At 45.3% G+C, this 20,401-nt stretch overlaps 1 protein-coding gene across 4 annotated transcripts in view; it reads right to left on the bottom strand.

Annotated features, from left to right (window-relative positions):
* Positions 1–764: 764 nt before the first annotated feature.
* Positions 765–20,401, bottom strand: part of CLIP2 (CAP-Gly domain containing linker protein 2) — a 156,791-nt gene continuing 137,154 nt past the window's right edge. For all 4 annotated transcript variants that reach the window (XM_050929439.1, XM_050929438.1, XM_050929437.1 and 1 more), the window contains 8 exons: positions 18,932–19,876; positions 15,202–15,259; positions 13,628–13,711; positions 12,921–13,077; positions 12,178–12,337; positions 10,161–10,346; positions 3,217–3,279; positions 765–1,890 (listed from right to left, as the gene is read on the bottom strand). In XM_050929439.1, the coding sequence (XP_050785396.1) occupies positions 1,879–1,890; positions 3,217–3,279; positions 10,161–10,346; positions 12,178–12,337; positions 12,921–13,077; positions 13,628–13,711; positions 15,202–15,259; positions 18,932–19,876 (1,665 nt within the window). In that variant the 3' untranslated portion in view covers positions 765–1,878. The remainder of the gene's footprint in view (positions 1,891–3,216; positions 3,280–10,160; positions 10,347–12,177; positions 12,338–12,920; positions 13,078–13,627; positions 13,712–15,201; positions 15,260–18,931; positions 19,877–20,401) is intronic.

Here is a 20,401-nt window from a genome sequence, read left to right as displayed (position 1 = left end):
AACGTCCTTTGGCTGCGTTACGGTAAATATGGCCAAAATGCTGTATTTCCAGAGAAATAGGAAACAGTTTGATTTGTATACCTCCAAAAAGGGATTCTGCAATTAATTCCCTCAGAGGAAGGAGGGGGAAAGGATCAAACAGCATCAAGAACAGTCGTTTGTTTTCATGACGAGCCTCGTGTCCCCCAGAACCAGGGGATTGCCATTAAATGTTAGTCATTTCACTGGTGCTGCAATATGTCAATCCAAGCCCTGCCCCTCCTTCCAGGTACTAATGTCCCCCTTGGGAAACTGCCCCATCCCCATCAGGGATTTGAATGGAGTCTAAGAATCTGATGCTGCTCCCTCTGGTCCCAGGGTATCAAAAGGTGGATGCTCCTTTTCAGAGCAAGGGGTTTGTCTCAGACACTCAGGACCATATTCCACTCTCACTCCACCAAAGTATCATCCCATTCAGGCCAATGGGAGTTTAGTGCAAAGACTGAGACTAGAATACAGCCCTTGGAATAGGGACCGGTCCATGTGCAAATACACACATGCAATGGGGTTCCTTCTCCTGCATGGACAGTTATTGCAGATGGATACAGAGGTGCCTAACTGGCTCTCTGCACCCACAATGGCAACAGTTCTTTGTGCAAATCTGGGTGCTCAGTTGTGCCTGGATTTCTGTACACATGGTTTGGAGCTCCTGTTTTAAAAATATGACCCTCAGTGTTGTTTTGGGGCCCAAACCTGCACCCCTGAACTCCCACTTATTGGGATATTGTACTGAAGAGCCAAAGACAACTGAGACTGGTAGGGGCAACCCCAAAGCAGCCTAATGCAAGGTAGCCCAACTCTTCCAGCTAGTGATTACAATTCTGTGGATAGCAGTGGAGAGGGAATCAGAGCCTAGCAGCGTCTGTCCGATGCGACTACATCCTGTGTGTGGGTTTTCTACCCAGACCCTCACAAAAGGCATACAAAGGTTCTAGCCAGCTACCTCTAAAGCTTTGCTGTGTACAGGCCTGCAGAGCTACCGCATGCCACAACACACCCATGGGCCCTGGCTCTGGGCCCCGGCACAGCCGGTCCTACTAAGAGATCTCTCAGAGGAGAGAGGCTAAGGAGACCTGTACTCACCCCCACCAGAGGCTCTCTCCCCTTCATCAACTCAGAGTAAACACTGATGCACAAACAGCTGAAATAAATTATATCACCTGAAATCAGGTGAGGTACCACCTGTGCTATCATACAGTACTAAGGGGAGTTTCCATGGTCTACAGCTGAGAGGTCTTCTATGCAGGGAAGGGGGAGGACTGTCCCAACAGCTCTTCTATGATCCATTCTTACTGGCTTGAGCACAGCTAGCCTAGTAGATCTGACTCATTTCTTTAGTTCTTCATACTATGTGAGTGGGTGGGTGGGGAGAGAGGGACAGGGATTACCTGGCGTGGAGAGTGCAGCCTTTGGGAACATACTTAGGAATTTTCTGGTGCCTCAGGCAAACCCTTTTACATTTCCTCTAGGGGTCTAGGAATCACTGATGAAGTTTCAGCCACCATCAGCTCTCAACCAGACCACATTGTTCAGGTGGGATGAATGGAGACTGTTCACTCGGCCGATACAAATTCCACAGTCAATACCGATACGGATAAGAAAGCAAAACAAAAGGATCTTTACACAGGTAGGTTGCCATACCGCTCCTTCTGGAATGATGCTCGTCTTGGAAAATACGAACCAGGGGATTGTCCTACTTAGGTCAGTTAGTACATTATAAACAGTCCTGTTTTTAAAGTTAAAATACTGTCGCTAGTCTTTAGGAGGTGCATCCTTTTCCTGTTGGTGCGCAGAAGTAGATACTGGCATGAAATGATTCTCTCCACCTCTTCTTCTCTATCAGTGCTTCTCCTGGAAGAAATAAGACTGTGTTAGGAAAACAGGAGACTTGGCAACGAATATGTGATCAAGCTAGATCTAGGTTACCAGACTCTCTAGCTATTTATCCAAGGAAGCCAGAAAACTTCATAGGGCCACACAGTTAAAGGACTGCCAGATCATCTAGTCTAACCTCCTGTCCACCATCACAGGCCACCAACACCACCTAGCACCCGCACACTAAACCCAACAATTGAAATTAGACCAAAGTATTACAGCCCACAGGAGACTTGACCATTATGTGTCACCAGCAGAGAACAGTGGGGACCAAGGTGCACCAAGGCACAAGGCCACTGCAAAGACAGGGAAATACTTAAGCAAGAAAAACCCAGATAACCCTGGCAAGTGACCTGCACTCACACACCGCAGAGGATGGCGAAACTGACCTCCCTCCCAAGGCCAATTTGACCAGGGGGGAAATTCCTTCTGGACCCCCACCACATCGCAAATGCCTAGACCCTGAGCGTGTGAGCAAGAACCAGCCAGTCAAGCATCTGACAGAGAAAATGCTAGGTGCCATCTCAGAGCTCTGGCCCTCCCTGTCCAATGTCCCATCTCCAGCCCTGGCCATCCCTAATGCTTCAGAAGAAGGAGTCCGAAGAGGGGAGGATGGTCATTTTTCTGCAGACAAGGACAATCTGCAACCATGAGGAAATGGCCATGCCACTGCAAGGTACCAGGTACTTAATCAATCTGACCCATGCTACCAGTGAGGAGACAAAATTCTGAGACCATGGACCTTCTCCCTAGGCTCTGAGAACCTGAGAGAGCATAAAAGTAAGCCTCCCCCATAATGGTCTATACTGTGAAATACACAGAGATCTGCTGAACTAAGGAAGGTTCTAACTTGTGCTGACACGGGAAGAGAGACATACGAGGGCTGATCTGGGAGAACTGTCCAATATGGAAGATGCATATGAAACTTCTCAGCTGCACCAGGTCAATAGTCCAAGGCATCACAGTGTGCACATTACCAATTTCTTTGCATGCTTTTTCTTTTCTTTTCTTTTTTTTTTAAACTAGAAACTCTAGGACCCAGAGATTTTCAAAGCCTCCAGCAATGGCTGAAGTCTGTACTTTCAGTTTCAGGCCAGTCCCAGCTGTGGGGAATTGGTTCTACTGCACTCCAGAATGAGAGCTATGCAAAGCCCATTGTTCTTGCTGTGGAACGTCCTGATCAGAGCCACACTCCAAGGGATGAGCTCAGCATGAGATGTGCCACTGGCACAGTGAGACCCCACAGAAGAAGTTCTGCATGGGCGTTTTGTTATTCAAATAGCTCAGCATTGTATAACCCACCTCCTGCTTGTGGGATTTATCCTGCTGATGGATCCCATTAGCAGATCCCGAGTTTCCAAGAGTCTGTAACAGAACAGATGAGACTTGGTTAAAAATGGGCTCTGGTAAAAAGCATCAAACTCCCCAGAAGCTTTGACAAACTAAACTAACTCCCCTTCAAACAGATTTGATATTAACTGCTGCATGCTGGGAAATTAGAATTTAAAGCTCCCATGGTGCTCTTGGCAAGGAATTCTTAACCTCTGCATCTGGCCAATTCCCTGGGTGGATGCGGCGGGGGGGGGAGGCCTGCATTCTTCCTAGCAATGGAATTTTCCCCTGTAGTTTCAACTGGGCAAGGTCCCATTCTTTGCACTCAGCTCCTGGGTAGCATTGCCTCACGCTGTTGGATTTGCTAATCTGCAAAGTGATTTGAGTTCTTCGGGATACCAGGCACGACAGAAACAGGGCGGATTCACCAGTTAGTGCCGAACATCTCTAGAGATGAGTCAGCCAGGCGGAATAGGCTTTTGTTTCTACCTTTAAAAACACAACCGAGTTCAATGTTGATCGTGGCTCTCTAGCAGTGACAACAGTGTCCTCATCCTTTGCAAGTACAATATAACCAGCATGAGCCGAGGGCTGGGAGCAGCCTGAAGAGTATGACTATGGCATGTCAGCTTTCACTCAGAGTCCTTTCTACACTGACAAGATTGATAGCTGTGAATCCACCACCAATGCATTGCTGATGGCAGCACGGGTGGATGTTATAGTGGAGACAGGGCTCTGGAGCTTTAACTATCATAGAATAATAGGACTGGAAGGGACCATGAGAGGACATCTAGTCCAGGCCCCTGCACTCATGGCAGGACTAGTATTATCTAGACCATCCCTGACAGGTGTTTGTCTAACCTGCTCTTAAAAATCTCCAGTGGCGGAGATTCCACAACCTCCCTAGGCAATTTATTCCAGTGCTTAACCATTCTGATAGTTAGGAAGTTTTTCCTAATGTCCAACCTAAACTGCCCTTGCTGCAGTTTAAGCCCATTGCTTCATGGCCTATTCCCAGAGGTTAAGAACAACATTTTTTCTCCCTCCTCCTTGTAACCATTTTTTATGTACTTGAAAACTGTTATGTTCCCTCTCAGTCTTCTCTTTTCCAGACTAAACAAACCCAGTTTTTTCAATCTTCCCTCATACATCATGTTTTCTAGATTTTTAATCATTTTTGTTACTCTTCTTTGGACTTTCTCCAATTTGTCCACATCTTTCCTGAAAATGTGATGCCCAGACCTGGACGCAATACACCACTTGAGGCTTAATCAGCGCAGAGTAGAGCAGAAGAATTACTTCTCATGTCTTGCTTACAACGCTCCGGCTAATACATCCCAGAATGATGTTCACTTTTTCTGCAACAGTGTTACGCTGTTGACTCATATTTAGCTTGTGATCCACTATAACCCCCAGATTCCTTTCCGCAGTGCTCCTTCCTAGACAGCCATTTCCCATTTTGTACGTGTGCAACTGATTGTTCCTGCCTCAGTGCAATACTTTGCATTTGTCCTTACTGAATTTCATCCTGTTTACTTCAGACCATTTCTCCAGTTTATCCAGATCATTTTGAATTATAATCCTATCCTCCAAGACACTTGCAACCCCTCCCAGCTTGGTATTGTCCGCAAACTTTATAAGTGCACTCTCTATGCCATTATCTAAATAATTGATGAAGATATTGAACAGTAGCAGGCCCAGAACTGATCCCTGCGGGCAGCGCCGGCTCCAGGCCCCAGCGCGCCAAGTGCGTGCTTGGGGCAGCATGCCGCGGGAGGCACTCTGCCGGTTGCTGGGAGGGCGGCAGGCGGCTCTGGTGGACCTCCCGCAGGCGTCCCTGCGGCGGGTCCGCTGGTCCTGCGGCTCTGGTGGACCTCCCGCAGGCGTCCCTGCGGCGGGTCCGCTGGTCCTGCGGCTCTGGTGGACCTCCCGCAGGCGTCCCTGCAGCGGGTCCGCTGGTCCCGCGGCTCCGATGGAGCATCCGCAGGTACGCCTGCGGGAGGTCCACCCAGAGCTGCAGGACCAGCGGACCCGCCGCAGGGACGCCTGTGGGAGGTCCACCAGAGCCGCGGGACCAGCAAACGGCAGAGCACCCCCCGCGGCGTGCCGCTGTGCTTGGGGCGGCGAAATGGCTAGAACCGGCCCTGCCTGTGGGACCCTACTCATTATCCTCTTCCAGCATGACTGTGAACCACTGATAACTACTCTCTGGGAATGGTTTTCCAACCAGTTATGCACCCACCTTATAGTAGCTCCATCTAGGTTACATTTTCCTAGTTTGTTATGAGAAGGTCATGTGAGACAATATCAGAAGCTTTACTAATGTCAAGATATACCACATCTACCACTTCCTCCTATCCACAAGGCTTGTTACCTGTCAAAGAAAGCTATCAGGTTGGTTTGACACGATTTGCTCTTGACAAATCCACGCTGACTGTTACTTATCACCTTACTATCTTCTAGATGTTTGCAACTTGATTGCTTTATTATTTGCTCCATTATATCTTTCCAGGTACTATCATTGCATCTACCCTTGAACTCTGTCTACACTACAGCCTCCCCTCTTGCTACAACCAGTAGTGACTCAGGGCTACTAAGCTAGGGCGGGCAGACACAGCTAGAGAGAAGAAAGGCTAGGCTGAGTTTTGGAAGCTTAGATCTTAGAAATTGAGGTTGAGCCTTTAAAAGCAACCTGTTTGACCAGTGATCATTCCTAACTGTACTGGGTATTGCTTCTCGCATGACAATCAATCACCCTTGAGTAATGTCCCAGGTTATTTCATCCCAGGTTTACATGGCACTCCAATTTTCTGCAATACAGTAAATTCCCCAGTCCCTGCAGAAGACATGCAGCCTGTGCCTTGAGTGGCAGCCGCATCCAACACTACAAATTAAAGGCTTGAACTTTGCTGAGTACAAGGTCGCTGGGAATGAATAAGCTGGAATGTAATTTGCTAGAAACTAAATAAAATCTCCCAGAGCAATTATTACAAATTCTTTGAGAAGAAGCTTGAGTGCCAAATCCTTGTCATTTCCTGTAAAGCTATGAGATCAGGGTCTCCGAAGACATGCAGTATGTGGAGTTTTTGTTTTATTACAGGCTAATACCTAGCCATAGTCTTGGTACGGCAACAGTAAAGTGCCAGTTATTTGACAACAAGATGGAGACAGTGCTATTACACCGCAGCTCCTTGTCTAATAGCAAAGCCAGCCATGCACGTCAGGGAAATCCAGAGCATGTTGGCTGATAAGCCTGCAAAGGGAAAGCAGCAGCATCTTGTGGTAATGAGCAATTTCCTACTTTAGAGTGTTGCAAAGTGAAGGCCTTGCAGCTGAGAGACAAGGGGCAAGCTGGGTCCCCCTGAAACGGCTACTGTCGTCTTACGGATGATTGTTTCTGTAGGTCAGGGAGAGAGCGGAGTGGAATGGGCTTACACTGAAACTCAGTATCTAGCCAAGCACAACCAGAGTCCAAGATTGTTTCAGTCAATCCCATTGCCCACTGGTCTCCATTTAAGGGCTCAAAGTCCTTGGCCTTATTCTTAAACCCTTGTTTAAGCAAGTTCCCCTGGACGTCCCTCTCCTGTCAGAGAAAAAGGCTGGTCTGCGGTTCAGTCACTGCACTGACACTCCGGAGATGGGGGTTCAGTCCTGACCCCACCGCACACTCGCTGTGTGACCCGGAACGAGCTATTTAGGCCCAGGGTTTTAAATCTATTTAGGCATTGTTGCAACACTGTGTGCATCAACATCAGATTAAGGAGCTTAAAACTCATTTAAAAAGGGATTTAGGCACTAAGGAATCTAACTGACCATCTATGTCAATGGGATTTTGGCCCTTCAGTGCCATCATCCCTTTTGAAAAAGAGATTTAGGCTCCTAAATCAGTTAGACATTGCAATGCTGAGCACAGGTATTTGTAAATACCTTTAAAAATCTGTCCCTTAGTCTCTTTGTGCCTCATTTATCTATATTGGGGATGATATTTCCTTTCTACCACCCTTTGTGCTGTATATTTAGCTGGTTAGTTCCAGGGGTAAGGGAATCCCGTGTGCGTGTGTACACAACACTGGCTGTGACTCTTTCCGTGTGTGTGTGTGTGTGTGTGTGTGTGTGTGTGTGTGTACGTACACACAGCATTGGCTGTGACTAACTGTGAGTGTGTGTGTACACAGCACTGGCTGTGACTCTTTCCGTGTGTGTGTGTGTGTGTACACATACACACAGCACTGGCTGTGACTGTAACTGTGAGTGTGTGTGTACACAGCACTGGCTGTGACTCTTTCCGTGGGTGTGTACACACTAGCCGGCACACTGAGGGGGCTTCCAAGTGCTATTGTAATACCAATAAATAACACGGAGGAAAGTAAAAAATATTCTATGAAAAAGAAAGAGAAAGATTTCCCTGTGCCAACAGGCAGGAATTGCAGAGATATTCCCTCCTTTGAGGAAAAATAGAAATAAATACAATTTCTGGACCATTTCTGGAGAAAGAGAAGTGAAAGGGAAGATCTCTTAGCACCGACGGGGTTTAGCATTCCTTCCAAGGGGGACAATAGCCACCACACTCCTGGGTATTGTAGCCATCATGACACATTTTAGTTTAAGACATGGCGATTACAACAGAAGCTAAAATAACTCTGGAGACACTGGCAGGATTGCATTATGGCTTGGACTACAACAACGTTACAGCTGTGGTGTGTGATACGGAATGAAAAATACACAGCTCTATTTCACACAAGACAGGTGGCTGCTTTCCCCACTCTTCTGTGTGCAGAGGAATCATCTATGCCAAACCAGGCATTCTTGTCTTAGACTTGTCTCATCTTCAGGGCAGGTGCCATCCTTTTATTGTGTATTTGTACAGCACCTACTACAATGGCACCTGGGTCTCTGATTGGATAACTAAGTGTTCACAGAATATCAGGATTGGAAGGGACCTCAGGAGATCATCTAGTCCAACCGCCTGCTCAAAGCAGGACAAATCCAGAGTTTTGTTTTGTTGGGTTTTTTTAAATCCCAGTTCCCTAAATGGCCCCCTCAAGGATTGAACTCACAACCTTGGGTTTAGCAGGCCAATGCTCAAACCACTGAGCTATCCCTCCCCTGCAGCAGACTTTGTGGCGTTCTGCACTTGGGGAGAGAAGCAGGATATCCATTGGTCCATATTGCCTGCCATAAAGTACCAGGACCTGTAACAGCACAGCATGGCAGAGGAAAAAATAACCACAGCCCTAGCCTCTGTGAGTAATGGTTTGGTCATATCATGCAGTATTAAATATCCTTCCGAATGTGCATTATTAGCAGCATGCACTTGCTGTAGGAGATGAACATTTTTAGGACAAGGTAGATGAGGAAACATTCAATCAAAAGAACACATGTAAGGTGTAAAAACACCAGGTCCCTAAGAGATGTAAACTGATTGTAGACTCGAGTTCAGAGAAAATGCGGTCCAAAAAGCAAAAGATAGAGAATGACAGAGCTTAATGTAAATAACAGGGCCTTTCCACAGAAGCAGCTCCCAGGGACAATTGGTTGGATCTCAGAAACACTAAGGGTAAATGACAGAAAAGGTTGAGCATGCCAAGATAAATTAAATCTATTCTCAACCTCCGCTTTCACAGCACAGGATGCAGGAGAGATGCTGGAAGCAGTTCTAAACTGCCCAGGGGAGGCAAAGGAAGTACTGGAGGAAATCAGAAGGATTCTGCAGCAGGTGTTTGAGACACGGACCCGTTTGGCATCTGACCAACCCCCCGAGTCAGGTACAGTCCAAGACTTCCGAGGGAACTAGCAAGAGAGACGGAAAAACCTTTCCCAGATGGATCTCTATTGAAGTACTTGAAACTGAAGAAGTGTGTGTTGAGGGGTGGCAGGGAAAGTGAATTCTGACAAGAACGAAGAAGGATGACATAAAACCATATTTTTCACTTTTCATGTATCATTTTAAAGGAGATAAACAATGAAAAATAGTCTGAGCCTATAAGCCAGGAACAGGGCATTAATATAAACGAAGAGAAAAAGTTAGTCTCTCTCTCACTCTCCATTAGGCCAAGTGAAAACCCAGCCAGGGTCGCTGCTAGAAAGAAAACAGTTATTAGGCTGTTCCCAATGGTTATTCCCATGAAGATACAGACACACAGGGCCTGGCTCCACTTTGGAGGTGTAATCCCCACCTTGAGGAGTGCTAACAATATAGACACATCAGCGCACGCAGCAGGAGGGTCAAGCCATCTGAGTACAATCCCATCTGAGACCATAGGTACACACTTAGGCCGCTGGCCCCTCCTGAAACTTATGTCGCCATGGCTATGGTGCTATTGTTAGTGCACTAGCTCAATTAGAGCTAGCACGGATATGTCTACGCAAGCTGGAAATTACCCCTTGCCTGAAGTGTAGAGGTACACCCACACACACATTCCCTTTCTATACCCATGAATGCAGCCAAATCTGGTATGAAGCCTAGTAGATGTCTAAAAACCAGCCAGCAGCACCGTATTTACAGGGTAAGAAAGGAAATCAATGCTATACACATATGAAATGAAGAGATACTGTACACGTGAAGTTACCATTTAAAAAGGTTGACTGTAATTACCCATACTGGAATTTGGTGCAGGATGCTGGGATTAACATCCGGTTCTTGTGAAGCATGCCAGAGGATCTTTAATAATCCACACACAGTCATGCAGTTGGTTTTAGATCTCATCTGAAAACCAGAACCTGTAGCAAACGCTGCAACCGTGATGCTTTGTTCCGTTAGAGGGAAGAGGGCTACCTACTGAATCACTACCTACACTGCCAGTTTGTTTTCCTTGGTGGTGTGTGGGGCCCCATCAGAGCATTGCTCTGGGCACGTTGCTGATGTGATGCAAGCGATCAGGTAACTCGTTGCTCTGGTGCGGGGAGTGCACTACCTGTGTTTTCTCCGAAGAACTCCTCATGGCCTCCATGAGTTTCTCCATTTGCTGACCCTGCTCCAGTGCATTCCGTAGGACATCCTCCGTGCTGACCAGTCGGTGTTGCAGCCGGAGAACCTCAGACTCTGACGAAGGATCAATGAGGGAGTATCGCCTTTGATCAACTACCGATTTCTCTTTTTCCTTGACATTTAAAGGTTTAAAAAAAAAAAAAAAAAAAAAAAAAAAGCAGGGGAGCAGGTTAGACTCTGGTAAACACATAGAAACTAGGGGCCGAATACATTTGAGGGTGACTAGTGCCAAATGCTGATTTCAATAATAGATCAGAGCAGACTGCAAGTTTGGAGAGAACCGAGTATTAAATACAACAATGAGCTGCTCAGATTTGTTGCTAGCTGAGATCAGTCTATTACTTAAGTCTCCACCTCTAGAGGTCGCTGCGGTCTATAGGAATCACACAAAGGCAAAACTAGATCTGAAAAAAACCATTAAGTCTCATTAGCTCTTCTTGTCCACTGGGATCTTCCTCTATCCCCTCATCAAGAAATAAACAGCAGGGGGAAACAAGCAACTTTGTATTTTCTTCCTACTCTTCTCTTACTATTTTATTTTAGGAAATCTGATGCCTCACAATGAATATAGAAAACAAAATGACTCCAGCTATTGGTTGAGATGGAAAGGAAGTACTGCCAAGACTTTTTTTTTTAAAAAACAATCCCTTGAAAATAAGTGTAGGTATGTGAGGCCTCAGTTATGCAGATTATATTATTTATACAGCACTATAAGTGTGCATGCCATTTTCCATCATTCAAATAAGACAACTTTCTCAATTTTATTATGAGTCTCATGGTATTTGGCATTTTTCTTAAAGCCCCAGCTTCCAGAGGCATGTGATTACATGAGAATCTCAACTTTCATTAAAAAAAAAAAGTCAGTCCTAGTCATCACAGTTGCAGAGAAGAGATGAAAAAAAAGACGACACAGGTGCATCCTAAAGGCTCAGAAAAAAGGGCAAATTAAAAAAATATATTTTTTAATAAACTCTTGACTTTCCAGGGCTTGATTCATGATTTTTTTAATTTTTACATCTGGGGTTGGCAATCCGGATGAAATGAGGCTCCTGCCTTGAATATAAATGTATAGCTCTCTGTAAGTACAGCTGTAAGGCACATCTCAAAAACAAAGGGGAATGCAAATGTTGATGAAGGACTGAGATCATTTAGGATTACTCTAACGAGGTGCATGCTAAACCATGCCCCAGCTGACATACACAGTGTGAAACGATTCCTCTGTCAAAGACACAATGTACTATGAACAAAGCAATGTGGCTGGGAAGGAAGGTCATAGGCTCCGCACTGTCATAATCTGTATTTTGACGTTTCACAATAAAATGACAGTGCCTGCTTTCCAGCAGGATAATTTTGCAAGGATTTGCTATCAGCAGAGAGCACTTTCCATTAGCAACCACGCCTCGATCTGGATAAAAGTTCAAAAGTGACTCATCATTTCCAGTGTCTCCATTGTTGGGTGCCCAATCTGAGACACCTCACAGGGGCCTGATTTTCAGAGAATTCCGAACGCTCGGCCCCTGAAATTTAGGCCCTATTTGGGATGTCTTAAATTGGACATGCAAATATGAATGCACTTGAAAAACCACCAGGCAGTTTGGAACATTGAGGTTCTAATGTTTTTCTGCATGCCCTGCTCTCGGAGATGAGGGCGCGCCGCAGCTCCCAGAATCATGCCCAGTAGGTGTTGTAGACATCCAGCACTTCTTAGACCGGGTTCACATACACAAGACACCAAAGGAAGCCCCAGTGTAATTTGCTGAATGACAGCAAAATTCAAAAAATTATGGCAAATTCAGTGATACCAAAAGAATCCCGACAGTGAAAAGTCCTTCCCATGTTTGTCTGTTCTGGCACAAACATTCACCCCTCGAAGACCAGGAGCTAGGTGAAGCCCTCCCAGACACCTATGCCAACCAGCAAGGATGGGTCCGCCTTGCTCTCACCAGCACTATCAGCTTTTCTCTCAGGCCTTTGATGTCGTCTTTGAGTTTCTGCTCTTTCAGCCTCCACTCTGCTTTGTGCACCTCTCGGCTCAGGTCTCGCTCTGGCCCGGGCGAGTGACGGTTTGCTTCCAGCAGCAAAGCCCGCAGCTCATTCAGGCTCCTGAGGGAGGGATGGGGAGAACCTCACAAAGGGGAACATTTATTCGCTTGTCTTTTGGGCACAGCATGGTATGTGTGTGTGATGTTGCAACTTCTCTCAGCTTTGAAAGAGGACACCTAACGAGGTGTGGTCTGAGAGAAGGGGCCAAACCGCGAACCTTGCGTCCAAATCCCCCTCAAACATTGAGAAAATTCACATCAGGACTTAGCTCACCTTTGCAGCTGGACTCCACCGGTGAGACAGATTTTCAAAAGAGCTCAACATCCATTATGCTGATTTTTTTTTTTTTGGCCTCTTATTTCCGTGCCTCAATGGGAACTGAGCAGTGTCTTGAAAACCTGGGACAGTGGTAGGAGCTGAGTGCTCTTGATAATTCAGCCACTCATGCACTAAACCAGCACCTAACATCCTAATGATGGGAAAGTTGAAATCTGGGTTTCAATCATTCAACTCATATTTTTTTTGTACGTTAAATAGCGATGCTCTGAATAGGGCCAAATACAGAGAGTGTGTTACAAATGCCTGGGTCCTTCTTAAGGATCATAACACTGCAGCCTCTTTAGTTAGTTTCTAAAAGACCAACCTTTCCTTTTTGAGTAGCTCCTGGCTAATCAGGACCAGCTGGCCTGAAGCATCATGCGTTTTCCTGGACAAGGTCTCCAGTTCAGCTTCCAATCGCTTCTTTTCCTTCAACAAAGAATCTCCTTTCTTCTCTCCAGCTTTGCATTTATTTTCCAATGCTAAGGGAAGAATAAAAGGGGAGGAAAAAAGTCTACCAGTCCCTACCTACATTCCTTTTTTGAATGACTTCATTTCTCAATTTCATTTCCATTCCTTGCAACATGTGGCTTCCCCTAGTTAGTTATGCCTAGTTAGTTATCTGCAGCTGCCACTGGAGTCCATGAGAGTTGCAAATGCTCAGCGGCACTCAGGATGCAGCCCTGTATAAGCAGAGATTCCAGAAATTATAAACCCAGCTGCATTTATTTCTACATCTCTTTTGGCTTCACAATTTGTTAAGATTATTGGGCCAGCTTCTCTCCCTACAGGATACAAATAGCTTCAATGGGTTGCACTTCCATCTTTCTGGGGTAGAATTGGGCCCGTTGTGTCAAGGACAAACATTTGCTAAGCACAGTCCTCTTATACATGGACAACTGCATGTTTTATGCACACACATTACTAGGTTGCTTATGTTTAAACCGTAAGTTCTTCCTATAATGGTGGAGGTACAAAAAGATCACAATGAAACTATCTAGTTCCCACCAGTACTGGATTAGGGAAACTTACCACTTACTTGGGCCCTTAGAGTTTCAGTCTGGGAGAGGAGGGACGACACCTCTTTATCTCTTTTACTCAGCTTATCTTGCAGTTCTTTAGGTGAATGGAAAGAAGAGAGAGAGAGGGGTTACATCCTTGGCAACTGCTTTGCCTGATCGCGCAGTCAATGGTGGTATGGAGACATTTAGGGGTCCATGGTCCAGACTAGAGACAGATGACTGGGTGCAAATACAAGTGTCCACCCTCTTGAGAGAGGCAGAGATGGGAGGCACCAGCTGGTTTGTGTCTCATAGCATCTCATCCCCATTTGACCTTAAGTGAAGTGGAGACACGCAGCTAGGAAGCAGCACCAGAGGATGGGCTTAAACAACAGATGACTAGTGAAGACAGGAAGAATGAAATATTATGAAAAAGCAAACAGAAAGGAGCCTTCCTCGCAATTCCATTTGTTACCTACTACCCTGGAAAGCAGGGGTGATGGAAAAAGCAAAGACAAAAGTTGCGTAGAGTCAGCACATTTAGACAATCAAATCAAAGCCTTAGATTTGAAGTGCTGCAACATCCTGAGTCTGAGACAGCTTTTTAAACCACTTTCTCCATGTTTTGTCCAGTGCCTAGACTCGGAGAAGCCAAATATACATGGACTCAGTGACCATCTTAAGATGAGTTTGCAGTTAGACACAGTAACGGGACCAAACCTAGTGCTTGAGTCCTATCCTAGTTATTTAACCATCAGTCAAGTATCTGATCTGGTATAAAATACACACCCATACGGCATTTGCAGGGCAGAGAAAAGAAAGGGTGTGGGGAGGGAGGAAGAGACAGAGAGAGACAGAGAGAGGGCAGAATGAGAGTTTGTGTGTGTGGGCAGGAGGGAACAGGGCATGAAAGTATTTTAGCCAGAATCCAAAGGAGCACGAAAGACGCGCCATGAACTAATTGGCATTTACACGGGGTGAAATTCAAACCCATGCAAGTTCAAACAGGGATGACATCCACACAGCACAGATGGGCCAGAGCCACAAAGCATGGATCCAGGCCACAATTTTTCCAGCCTCTGGAGTTGTTCGGATCCAGAGCTATGGTTTGGTCCATTACAGAGATGGAAACCACTGTGAAACTCAGCTCATGGGGTATCTAGATCTGGGGTTTCATTTCAGGCTCATATCTGATTTATAGCAAGGTAGAAGGAAAACTCCAAATTCTTCTAGCCAGTTGCAACATGCACCTCGTCATTCCTGTTAGCCATCCTCTGATGGGAGTGATTTTTACTCAATGGACCAGATTCAGCTGCTGTAAAATCAGTGCAATTCTACTGAAGTCAATGGATCAATGCCCATTTTCACCAGCGAGGTTCTGACCCATATTGTAGGTGTAGGAGGAAGATTTTGGAATAAGAGTCCTCCACTGTATTTGCTCAGACAGGCATGCCAGCCACACAGGTGAAAAAGCCAGACAACCAGTGCAACCGTCACAAAAGCACAGAGATGACATGAACTTCCCACTTCACCTAACTCTTCCCAGTTAGAGCAAAAGAGTGAAAGACGCGGCATGTCAATCACTCTGATAGTGAAATTCATTACCTTCCATAGCCTCCTTCATCTTTATCTTCTCTTCTGAAATATCATTAGTTTCAATCATCTGAAATATATGTAAAATATACACATATCTATACACACACACATTTTATATATACATACACACACACACACACACACACGTAAAATGCCCACTAACTCTTTACCATCATTCTCCCGTAGACTCAAAGCAAACCCAGTGAATTTAAAACTCTAGCAGGCACAATAAGGAACACAACTGGCACCAATGTCCTTTGGTTTTCATATTTTGCCAATCAGATTTACATCCTTCTCAGAGGGAAATCAAAGAGGTGATTTAAAAAAATAAGTCACTTAGACAGCTGAGCACTGAGGTGGGTACAGCTGGCATTATCTTAATGGAAGGCCCAAATTCCACAATTGATCAAAGTAGGGCCCAGTTTCCACTTTCATGCAACAATGTTGGAGTTCAGTGTATGCAAAAAGGGATCATTAGGAACGGGCTCAACCTACAAACTCTAGATCCAGGTGCCAAACGCCCCAATGCTCAGGGATAGGAGGGGTGATCTGGAGTTTTGGTTTGGACCACCTCTGATAAGAAGTCATCTTCAGCATTTTCACCAGTGACTAGGGATTTTGGGTACATCCGTTTTTGAGGCCTCAGCTTGAAACACCTTAAAGAGCAATGACTGTCAGAGAACAGGTCCTCAGCACCTTCTGAAAAGCAGGCTCCTTCAAGGGATGTCAAGTTAGATACCCCAAAATTGCAAGTCCCTGAGGTAAAGGCTGGCCCGAGGAGTCTCTAACTCCTTCTGTGTGACTTGTCTTTTGGTTTCTCTCTAAGCTGGCATCAGAATTAATACTGTGATTTACAACCATGACTCAACACATGCTACAATTCCAGGTAATACCGCAGCACATGCTTAAGTGCTTTTCTGAACTGCAGTCTCAGTGCTTTTCCTTCTGCACAGTTAATTTCAAGACTTATTTTTATCATATGGAAATTTTAGTCCAATTAACTCCTCACTTACCTTAGAGCAATGCAGACCGGCCTAGGACCTTTCATTTATACAGGGGGATGTGTGGAGGCCAAATTTATAAAAGAACGGCATGGCATAGAAGCACTAATGGCTCTGATATTAACGTCACAGGCATTCATCATGACAAATCTTGTTGCAACTCGTAGCAAGGGAGCGAAGACTGTTTTAAAACGACAGCAGCTCTAGGAGGACATAAGTCGCATCAAACCAAACAAAGCTCGACTCCCGTATGAAGGGCAACAGCAACAGTCAAAAGGCTCAAAGATGAGCTGCAGGTGTCTGTGCACTCAACCGGCTTGGCGCGCTGTTACTGGTTTTGCTCCAATCCACCTATGGCTTGTTCTCCCAAAGCACTGGCCATGGTGGAGTGGAATCTAGTCACTTGGCTTTCTTCCTCTTTCTCCAAGAGATTCCACATTCTACCTGTCTAGCGTGCATACACTAAAGTGACCCCTATTGTCCTCTTACTACTTAACTACCATCACTAGACTTCTGGCCTTAAGAGACAATTGCACTGATTAGTTATAGCCAAGACCTCAATACAGCAAAGCATCTGAGCACTGCTTAACTTTAAGCACTTTTAAGTTCCATTGGCTTCGCCCAGTTAGTGGATTGTGGTCACTGACTTCACAGAAGTAGGAGCAGGGTCTGAGGGTGCAATACTTGCCTCTGGTGTGGTTCTCAGTGACAAAAGTCATCTCACTGCAACGTACCAAAACACACAAAGCACCTGTTTGAATGCATGGGAAAGCAGGAGTCTGTATAGTCGTATGACACATTTGTTTATTTTAAATATTTGAATAATTCATGTTCTGTTAAATTAGCCAAGATATTTTTTTAAAAATAGAATTATCCTGTGTCAATGACAGTCTCTTGCTTTTGTCCATGCATTCATTTCAGGAGCAAGCTGCATTTTCTTGGCCTTAATTTGCATCAGTGTGTCAATATGATTGCTTTCTCTCTGACTGTTAGTTCCTTCAAGACACGTTAGGCCCAGTCAAATGCCCAATAAAATCAATGAGTGTCTTTCCATTGACTTCAATGGGTTCTGGATTGGACCTTCAGTTCTTCCTTTTAATTTACTCTTCTTTGGAGTTAGGATTGGATGTAGACGGAAACTCTTTTCTATGATACTGGAGTGTTCTACTAAAGAACTCCCTGTATATTTTCCCTGAGGGGAGCTATGCTGGAGCCCAAGCTCTGTAGCTTTCCATGCCATGCCTTTTGGAATTGCCTCCATTGTATTTAGAATCCATGCCTAGCTAGGAGAGAGGATACACATTGGAGAACCCTTCAAATACCATTATTAATGCTTAAGATTCTGCCTTCTCTTTTTGTTCCTTTCCCTTCTTTCACACCCAATACACATGCTATTTTACTAGTATTAAGCTTCAACCTAACAAACACACATGCAGCTGCTTAACTTTACTATCATGCAACTGACAGGAGTACTCAGTAATATTAAGCACATAATTAATGTTTGCAGGATTGGGGCCTTAATTTGGAGCAGTGGGATAACTTTCAAATACCTATTCTCAAGCAAACAATGTATATTCCAAGACTTGTGTTTGGTTGTCTGTATCCCACTGGGACAGGAACCCTCTCTTGCTTTGAATATTCTTTTTATCTAGCTTCTGGCGCAAAGTGTGAGTACGGGCAGAGGATCCAACATGCAGAGGCTGTGCAGTGATTTTCCTATCACCTAACACAAGTGGTGTGAATAAGTCACAGACCGACCCTTTGTCCTTATGTCATCTCATAAAGATGGAAGGGTACCTACCATGTGACAGACAGCAGGGCATCAGAATAACAAGGCTGGTGGGCTAGAGAAACATATAATAAAGCTCAGAAGAAACAGATCCCTCCATGGTTATGATAGTTACTGCCTGTCCTCCAATCAGCACTAAGATGTGGATGAATCACCTTGAAGTCAGGCATTTCGTCATGCGTGACTAGTGCCTTGATTGGCAGACTTCCCTTCTCTCTCCTTTCCGCCCCCCATTGTGAGACCATCCCCATCAGCTGTTCCATTATAACCTTCCCTTATCAACATCCTGCCAGACAGGGACTTATCGATGCCCCCGTCAGTGACGAGGAAACTGAAAGACAGAAATGAAGTGCTCTTTCCCCACTTCATACAGCAGGTCAGTGGAAGAGCCAGGACAGACCCAGCATGTCCCAGCTACCAGTCTCCTGGCTTAACCACACAGCAGCCTTCCTCCCTTATGGCTCCGATTGACTTCCACTGAATAAAGGATGACCTCAGGCGAAGTCCTACGTCAGGCTATACCCTAATCTCATATTGTTTCTGTCTTTGCCTCTATATCCTGACTGTTCAGTCCTTCTGTAATGGCGACACCTGTGCGAAGCACGTGAACTGCCTCCGCATTAGCTACTCCTGGCTGCCAGCAAGCACCTTCTAGTCCAACTCCCCACGCAGAACGGTCTCCTTACCAGTGCCCTCACTTCCATGAGCACGGAGACAACAGGCTCCTTTACCCAGAGCAGGCAATGCCTAATCCTCCTCCCCCATCGTGAGTGCACCCAGTAATGTGATAGGATTGATAGAAAAACAATGAAAGATATGGATAAAAAAAATAACCAGATGGCTTTAAAGCCAAGAAGCCCAAGCAAATTATACTACAGGGCAAAATTCAGGTTAGCCCTATGAGGAATAATAGGGACAAAACAACAAACAGAATAGCCCAAACCCATACATTGGCATGCTGAGAAGGATGCAGAGCCTCCATGGACTGCAGTTTGTTCTCTAAGACAAGCATATTTTCCTGCAATCTTTGGATCTCCTGTTTACTCTGGGCTTCTGTTTTCTGTAGCATCTCATAGTCCAACATCTTCTTCTCAGCCAGAGAAATCTGCTCTTTCAAGAAAGCTATTGCTTGAGCCTGATCTTTATATTCACTGTGTAGCTTCTCCAGTTCGTGCACTCTCAGTTCGGCATCTCGGCACTTCTCCTTCAAGTCCTGAAGTTCTATAAGGTGCTGGTTTGTTTTGGTTTCCAGTTGCATTTTCCAGTTGTTGTTGCTTTCTTCCACTTCGTCGCTGGCCTCCTGTAGCTTCAGCTTCAGACTTTCTTTCTCTTTTATGTGAACCGCAGTCTCGATATCGTGCTTAGCTTTAAGGTTCTCCAGTTCAAGTTGGTGCTCCATCTTTATGCTCTCTACCACGGCCTTCAGTTCTACTATCTCCTTGTGTTGGGTGTCAGGGCCTGTGTTCAGGGTGGCTTTGAGGTCTTCCAGAGATTTCTGATGGTCAGATGCCAAAGTGTCCAGCTTGGACTTCCAATTGTCCATCAGCCCCATGTTCTCATTGGTGGCTTGTTGAACTTTGTGTTTCAGGTCAACGATTTCCTGGGAATATTTTTCATTGACGGCTTTCAGCTTCTCTATCTCCTGCTGGTGCTTCTTCAGGGTCTTTTCATACTTCTCCTTCAGCTGGCTGCTCTCTTTCTGATGCTCCTTGCTGGCAGACAGCAGCTGGTCTCGCAGGCGAAGCGCCTCTGACTGCAGACCAAGATTGTGCTCAGGGGTCTCTGCCTGGTGAGAGTTTCTTAGGCATTGTCTCAGCTCCTCCACCTCACCACGCCGGACACTCAGCTCTTCCTCCAGCTGAAGGATTCGAGACTTCTCTGCTACCGTAGTTAACTGAAACAATAAAAAGAAAGATACAAAGTAAGTTCTCACCTTTCCTTGCTGTCTGTTTCTCTTTAGTAGACATGTTCCAGGGACAGTCAATCCCAAGCCAAAGTTTAAAAAGAAAAAATATCATCCTCAATCCGATTACAGTTTTTGCACCAGGGTAATTAACAATACTTTCTTGCATCATGGTCTTTATGCTGATTTTAATGCATGCTTCCAATTTGAACCATTGGTTTGTATCAGAAACAACATGTCTCTTTGAAACAACTGCTGTAGTATTAGCTACCAAAAGGTTACAGGGGTTTATTAATGTCCTGAAATCTCATATTTCTGAACTGGGCTGCTTGCCAGGTGATGCATAGAAAATGCTAGTGTACACTCAGGAATACGGTAGATATTAATATCAGGATTGTACACATCATGAGTGTTTCCTATTATTGCTCAGTTCTTCAGAGCCTCTGGCACCTTCACAACTTTATGGTTTACCCTGGTGTAAAAGGAAAAGGAATTTTACACATGGAGTCTTGTTAG

The sequence above is a fragment of the Gopherus flavomarginatus genome, chromosome 19 (assembly GCF_025201925.1).
Source record: "Gopherus flavomarginatus isolate rGopFla2 chromosome 19, rGopFla2.mat.asm, whole genome shotgun sequence".
NCBI classification, from domain to species: Eukaryota; Metazoa; Chordata; order Testudines; family Testudinidae; genus Gopherus; species Gopherus flavomarginatus.
The sequence above is the reverse complement of the archived record's forward strand: the minus strand, read 5'-3'. Positions and strand labels throughout refer to the sequence as shown.